Source organism: Verticillium alfalfae, genomic scaffold, assembly GCF_000150825.1.
Source record: "Verticillium alfalfae VaMs.102 supercont1.21 genomic scaffold, whole genome shotgun sequence".
Lineage (NCBI taxonomy): Eukaryota > Fungi > Ascomycota > Sordariomycetes > Glomerellales > Plectosphaerellaceae > Verticillium > Verticillium alfalfae.
The window spans coordinates 75,395-82,870 of NW_003315045.1; the positions used below are offsets into that span (position 1 = coordinate 75,395).

Here is a 7,476-nt window from a genome sequence, read left to right on the forward strand (position 1 = left end):
AAGACAGGAAGTCGAAAGATCCCATCAGACTCGACTACGAATCTCCCTGGCAAGGCTTAAGCGGTACGACGCGCACGAGACTGGCGACCCACAACTTCGGGAGAAACTTTTGGCGAACGTCATGGCACCAAAAAGCATTGAGCTGAAGGTGGGAGCTCAAGTGATGCTGGTCAAGAATATGGATGAGACGCTTGTCAACGGTTCACTTGGAAGGGTCCGAGGTTTCATGACCGAGTCCATGTTCGAACTAAAGAATGACACTGCCTTCGGAACGGACGACGAGGGCGCCCCTGATGCGAGGGTGCAGAACAGGATCAAGGCCTTCACCCGCGAACTCGAGGAAAGCAGGACGGGCGCCACGGAATATCCTGTTGTAGAGTTCTCCGCTTCGGATGGTACGCACAGAACCATACTCTGCATCGGTGAAGAGTACAAAGTTGAGAACGCCGCTGGTGAAGTCCAAGCCTGCCGTCGACAGATCCCACTTATACTGGCCTGGGCGCTTTCTATACACAAGGCACAAGGGCAGACACTAGAACGGGTTAAGGTCGACCTTGGCAAGGTATTCGAGAAGGGCCAGGCATACGTCGCTCTCAGTCGAGCCACTAGGCAACAGGGTCTCCAGGTGCTGCGGTTTGAGAAGCACAAGGTGATGGCTCATCCTCGGGTCGTCAATTTTTACAACAACTTGTACAGCATCGATGAGGCGATGGCCAAGAAGCCTGCTGTTACCGTGGCCAGTATCTTCTCTGCTCCTAAGGCCAAGGAGGTTGCAAGCCGATCAACTTTTCAGACCAATACCAGGCCCACTGTCCAGAAGCCCATTCCAAGGGCGGTGGGAAGTGCAAGGGCACCCATCACTCTTGATGATGATGATGATGACGAGGATGCCATGGCTGAGGCTTATGGTCATTAATACGCTTTCCTTTTCTTTTGTCACTTGGTTTGCATAATAGTTGGCGTTACTTTGTGTTCCTGCCGGCTGTTGCATTGGGTATGTGACTAGATGGGCACAGTACAAAACTCAGTTCAGATACTTAGTAGTTGCCAGCATTCTGCTCTGATGATGGTATCATCGGAGACGGATGAAGGACCGGGAACAATGGAACTCTTGCCGCGTAAGCATTCTTGCAAGTTTAGGTATAACAGATGCGCCTGGTGATGACCAATGTTGTTTATCATCAAACATCTGTAATTCACAGTCGCGGGATATCATAGAAAGATGTGAACCAATATCTCAGTGCATTGAGCGCCCCTGGTGTAAATGCTATGAATGTACCATAAAAGATGATCGCTTTGGCTAGTATGCCCTGGCCAGTAGTTGCATTTCTTTCTATCCCGCTCCGGTTCCCCACGCTCTGATCATCGTCAAAGCACCATGCAGTACAGCATGAAGCTCAAGCCGTATACTTATGGGGCTTCCGATATTTTAATAATCTGGTTGTTCGCCTTGGCCCAGTAGCGCCCTGGTACCGCATCTCTAGCACCCATTTATCGTCGAAGTCAATACCTCTTCGAAGCTTTGTTCCAGCCTTCTTCCAAATAGCTGCGCCGAGTCCAATGTCAACAATGAAGAGCTTCCAGTCATCATTGTCCGCCACGGGAGCAAAGAGGCTCTCAGGACTGCCTTCTTCGCTGGGACGCAAAGGCGGTGCCATGGCTTCGAGAAGTCCGCGCTTCGGCGCCCCCATGGCGACGACGTACCGGGGCTTGACGTATAGCCGCCCTCCATCAATGATGCTCACTTTGCCAGTCGAAGGATCGATGCCCGTCGGAACGTCAACGGCGAGAGTGAACGCTTCATTACGGTTTGCCCACTCTATGAGCTCGTAGACAGTGGCTTGGTCGCCGGTCCGCAGCTCCTCAAATGAGATTGCTAACCCGAGCAGCGCGTCTATGATTAGGGTAACCGTTGCTGAAGATGAGTGCGACGTTTTACGCAACTGCTCAAAGAGCTCAATCTTGTTATGAATGCGGCCACCAAGGTTCTTGAAGATTCGAACCTGTTGGCGCATGTCTTCGAGCAGATCACGCTCTCGCTCAATGCCCACAACACAAACAAGAACATTGACCCCCTTGTTGCTAAGGTGGCGAGCGGCAGCGACTGCACGAATGCCTGACTTGTTGTTTCCAGCAAGGACCACGATGATTGATGATGTATGACTTATCGCCGAGGCGCTTACGCCGCCGGCTCCCAGCCTGATCTGAATTGCAGGGTCGCATAACGCTGCCACGGCCACTTCAGCAATGCCGCGGCCAGCATTCTCGGTCATCATATCCTCTGTGAGGCCAATTTCGTTCGCAGCGATATTCTCGAGGTTGAGCATTTGCAAAGCTGAAACTGGTTCAGCTCTGCGCTGCGACGGCACCAGGTAGAAGCCAGGTTGGGAAGCAGGGTTGGCGCGACTCGCAGGCGGGATCCCTGAAGCGCTCGCTTTCCGAGACTGAGACCTTTTACCCGCATTTGGTCTGTTACTATCCGTCCGCCGCATGCTTTGACTGCTTCTAACATCCCTTCCGCTCAACCTCTCGGGTCCCAGAGCTGCATCGTCTGTCTCGCTATCCCAAAAATCGTTGGCCATTTTGGGGGTTGCGGCGGTGATATCGAGTACATTCTCGGTGTGGTGGTAATTCTTTCCTCCGGCGGTTCCAGGCTTAGCTTTGCGGTTGTGCGAGACGAGTCGGTCGCTCTCTTCGACGAGATCGTCTTTCTGCATCTGATTGAAGATAGTCTGCTTATCAAATTTGGCCAGCTCGCCCTCAAAGTCGAATTCACCCATCTCTTCCGTGACATCTTCAGAGGCCCACCCATTATCCAGGACACTATTTCCAGTCTTGCCGTTACGCTTCAGCGCTTTGAATGGCTGGAAAGATGATGTACTTTTTAGCATGGGCGTTTGCCGCCAACCCTTACCGCGTCCGCCCTGCGGCGAGGAGGCTTCAAGTGATGCATCTTCGGCTGCACCGTTCTTTAGAGCCTTGGTTAGTCTGGCCCTGCGATTCCTCTTCTTGGGTGCCTGCAGCGGAGCATCTGCGGTTCCTGCAGCAGTAGAATCTTTCAGGTCTTGGCGATGAGACTCGTCATCAACTCTCAAGTCTTCGAGCTCAGTAGCCAAGTTAGCTTTTATGGACTCCCGTCGTTGTACATGGCCAATGCTGGGGGTGAACACTACGCCAGGCTGCCTTGGTGACCTTTCTGAATTTCCCATGGGAGGCGACTGTCGACGAGACTGTGGGCGGGATTGAGAACGAGATTGAGGTCGTGATTCCACGGGGGTTTGGCTGCCAGATCCCGGCCTGCGCCCAAGGCTGACAATGGCAGGGTCCGCGAACGAAGGCAGAGCGGTTTGGCTGAGAACTGGCGCAGGTAGGGAACTCGCACCTGGGGCCGTGAAAGTCTCGGGAGTGACCTCATCTTTATACTCTGCCAGGTCGACGATATTCTTCGGTTCGAGAGTTAACCGCGGTATCCATTTACTCGAACCAAGGTGAAAAACTGCAGTGATTAGCGGGATAGCGATTTAGGATAGCCTGAGCAGGGCGCAAAACATACCATTGCTAAGCACAAGACTCTGTCCAGGCGTGACCTCGCTGACAGTGCCCTTAACCCGAACGCCGGGAGGGTCCTTCACAGTTACAAGCATCTGCAGGCCGATGAAGTCCATTGTAACTGCTGGGCGACAACAGGAATGATGGCAGACCAGCTAGTGAAATTTCAAGCTATTGCTTTGGGATTCAAGACGTCGTTTTTGGAACGCTAGGCGGGCGATTAGGTCTTCAGGCTGATGTAGGTGTGGATGGAGGGATCGTAAATTTGGCGGGTGGGAATAGGGTGCCGCGATCGAGGTGGTAACCTAGTGCGTACTGTGCAAGTTGGAGAAGCTGGCCAATGCATAGGCAAGGTGGTCGATGGCTGTAGACACTGAGGAGGACAGGCCGGCGGATTATAGGATTGGTCCGGGGCAAGAAGTGCTGAGGATGCAATGGAAGTGTTTAATCTTTCTGCACCGGTAGTCCCCCACCACTAGGTACAGAAAGATGGCACTTTCCTTTTCCTTATCGATAAGAGGCCCAGTGCAGCTGAGCCACGGCGTTGCACTAAGAACCTACCTTACATGAGGTTTCGTTGTGTAGGGACAAGTCGAGCTCAGTTTGGTACAGCAAGAAGACCGTTGATGGCTATGTTGTAGTATATCACGAAAAACACAAGATATGATTTGCAGGAAGGGTACACGACACGGCAATGCTACTCGGCGCTCGAGGGTAATGGACACGCGACGTACTCGGAATCGCATTTTTATCACTGTGGCCCGGGAGCTTGTTCCTTCGTGAACCTGGTCATGCCTTGAACTCAAGTTACTCTTCTGGCTTGAACTGGGGGCTGGCCATGGCGTGTCTCTCTCGTGGATGGACAGAGCAGGTGGTTTACGAGGCAATTAATTCGACACACGTTAGAGCCTGAATGAGCCTGAATGTATCTCGTACGGTAGGTGATGAAACCAATGTTCAGATCATTCTAGCAAAACAATCTCGATCTCTGAACAGAACGGCAAACGGCTGGAGCATACTAGTAGATACCTACTTCGGTAGATAAGCACCTAGGCAGGTGCTAGCTGCGTATCGTCATGCGTGGCCAGCCGGGTGCCTGGATGTTTGGGCAAGGGTGGAATACGTTGGAAGCTTCTGTGACCGCCATTCCATTGGAGCTTGTGACATCTCTGGAGTCTTACATAATCCAGGTCCCAGCTGCATCAACCTTGTTCCGCGCCTTCGTATGATCTCATTGGCCCACAATCTAGCGCCTCCCAGCAGTCGCCGTCACCTCGGAGCCTAGTCACTACCTGAAGTGTGGACAGCTCTCTCTGCAACCTATCCTGCGTTCCTTCATCAACCCTCTTCCCTTCCGCAACCAATCCAACAACTCTTCTACAAACACCGTTACCAACATATCGGAAGAAGAACCACAGCTCCGTCTCTCTCTTCTCTGCAACATATCGCAGGATCGAGATATCTGCACCAATCTGCCAAGAACCTTACCAAACACTGTTCACGAAGATCTCGGACCAAAAGCCACCCCCCGGACACGAGCAAACCTATACCATGGCCGACCAGCCGGAGCATAAGAAGAAGGTCAACCTTCAGTGAGTCTCTTTCCCAAGGCACAACCATGTGTAAACACCGGCCATGCTGTCTTGAACGAATGAATATGTTGCTAATCAGTACCAGGGATGTATCTGGAGCAGAAGTTAAGAACGTTCGTTGTCCGAAATGTCTACAAGTATTAGAATACAAGCTGATGTCTTTGTAGGAAGATGACACCGCGACTGCTATCCTCAAGAAGAAGAAGAAGGTGAACCAGTTGATGTAAGCTTGCGCTGCGGCCATTGTTAGGATAGTGCCGGGCTGACGAGATGCAGGGTCACGGATGCCGTCAACGATGACAACTCCATCATCGCCCTTTCTGAAAACACCATGGAGGCACTGCAGCTCTTCCGCGGTGATACTGTTTTGGTTCGCGGCAAAAAACGCAAGGACACAGTCTTGATTGTGCTAGCAGACGACGAACTGGATGACGGTAGCGCCCGTATCAACCGCGTCGTACGCCACAACCTTCGCGTCAAGCACGGTGACATGATCACTATTCACCCTTGCCCTGACATTAAATACGTTAGTATTCGAAGACTAGTTGACCCTTGAGCATTATCTGACTCCACTTTTAGGCCAAGCGTATCGCAGTCCTTCCCATCGCCGACACAGTTGAGGGAATCACCGGCTCACTGTTCGACGTCTTCCTCGCCCCCTACTTTCCCGAGGCGTACCGGCCCGTTCGCCAGGGAGATCTTTTCATTGTCCGTGGTGGAATGAGGCAAGTCGAATTCAAAGTCGTCGAAGTCGATCCTCCCGAGTACGGCATTGTAGCTCAGGACACCGTCATCCACTGTGAAGGCGATCCAATCGAGCGCGATGAGGAGGAGAACAATCTGAACGAGGTTGGATATGACGACATCGGTGGCTGCAGGAAGCAGATGGCTCAAATCCGTGAGATGGTCGAGCTGCCCCTCCGCCATCCCCAGCTTTTCAAGTCCATCGGCATCAAGCCGCCCCGTGGTGTGCTTCTTTACGGTCCTCCCGGTACAGGCAAGACACTCATGGCGCGAGCCGTCGCCAACGAGACAGGTGCTTTCTTTTTCCTGATCAACGGCCCTGAGATCATGTCCAAAATGGCTGGAGAATCGGAGTCAAACTTACGCAAGGCTTTTGAGGAGGCTGAGAAAAATTCGCCCGCCATCATCTTTATCGATGAGATCGACTCCATCGCTCCCAAACGTGAGAAGACGAACGGAGAAGTTGAGCGCCGTGTCGTCTCTCAACTTTTGACTCTAATGGACGGCATGAAGGCTCGCTCGAACGTTGTAGTCATGGCCGCCACCAACCGCCCCAACTCTATCGACCCTGCTCTTCGGCGATTTGGCCGCTTCGACCGCGAGGTCGATATCGGCATTCCCGATCCTACTGGTCGCCTTGAGATCCTTCAGATCCACACCAAGAACATGAAGCTTGGTGATGACGTTGATCTGGAGCAGATAGCCTCCGAAACTCACGGCTATGTCGGTTCTGACGTGGCTGCCCTTTGTTCCGAGGCCCGCCTGCAGCAGATTTCGTGAGAAAATGGATCTCATTGACTCGACGAGGATACTATTGATGCTGAAGTTCTCGACTCTCTGGGCGTCACTATGGAAAACTTTCGCTTCGCACTCGGGGTCTCTAACCCCTCTGCTCTGCGCGAGGTCGCTGTTGTGGAGGTACCCAACGTTCGATGGGAGGATATCGGCGGTCTTGAAAGCGTCAAACAAGATCTCAAGGAGAGCGTTCAGTACCCTGTGGATCACCCCGAGATGTTCCTCAAATTTGGTCTTTCCCCATCACGAGGTGTTCTTTTCTACGGTCCCCCTGGTACTGGTAAGACGATGTTGGCTAAGGCTGTTGCCAACGAGTGCGCTGCCAACTTCATTTCCGTCAAGGGTCCGGAACTTCTGAGCATGTGGTTCGGCGAATCTGAAAGCAATATCCGCGATATATTCGACAAAGCTCGCGCTGCTGCCCCTTGCGTTGTTTTCCTCGACGAGCTTGACTCCATCGCCAAGGCCCGTGGAGGCTCCGTTGGGGATGCTGGTGGTGCTTCTGATCGTGTTGTCAACCAACTTCTTACAGGTAAGTGATCTGACTGCTCAAAATTTTGAACACTGATTAATCAAATACAGAAATGGATGGCATGACTTCAAAGAAGAACGTTTTTGTCATCGGTGCCACGAACAGGCCTGAGCAGCTTGACCCGGCTCTTTGCCGTCCTGGGCGTCTTGATTCGCTTATCTACGTGCCTCTGCCCGATGAAGAGGGTAGGCTTGGGATTCTCTCAGCTCAGCTCCGCAAGACGCCCGTCGCCGCAGATGTTGATCTCAACTACATCGCGTCAAA

The 7,476-nt window shown here is 52.5% G+C and overlaps 3 protein-coding genes across 3 annotated transcripts in view; 2 read left to right on the plus strand and 1 right to left on the minus strand.

The window, feature by feature from the left end:
• VDBG_10215 (DNA repair and recombination protein pif1) overlaps nt 1-916 on the plus strand; it is a gene marked incomplete at both ends in the record, with an annotated part of 2,280 nt that extends 1,364 nt beyond the window's left edge. Inside the window, one exon of the mRNA XM_003009797.1 lies at nt 29-916. Within this exon, the coding sequence (XP_003009843.1) occupies nt 29-916 (888 nt within the window). The remainder of the gene's footprint in view (nt 1-28) is intronic.
• Nucleotides 917-1,397: 481 nt separating this feature from the next.
• VDBG_10216 (YjeF_N domain-containing protein) lies at nt 1,398-3,665 on the minus strand (the record flags this gene model as incomplete). The annotated part of the gene is made up of 2 exons (XM_003009798.1): nt 1,398-3,496; nt 3,554-3,665. The coding sequence occupies 2 exons, from the start codon at nt 3,663-3,665 to the stop codon at nt 1,398-1,400; spliced, it is 2,211 nt and encodes a 736-aa protein (XP_003009844.1).
• Nucleotides 3,666-4,881: 1,216 nt separating this feature from the next.
• On the plus strand, nt 4,882-7,396 carry VDBG_10217 (cell division cycle protein; the record flags this gene model as incomplete). The annotated part of the gene is made up of 7 exons (XM_003009799.1): nt 4,882-5,141; nt 5,227-5,254; nt 5,309-5,364; nt 5,418-5,667; nt 5,721-6,612; nt 6,712-7,212; nt 7,263-7,396. Coding segments are annotated over 7 exons (1,902 nt in total), but the record flags the coding sequence as incomplete, so codon positions are not given.
• Nucleotides 7,397-7,476: the final 80 nt, after the last annotated feature.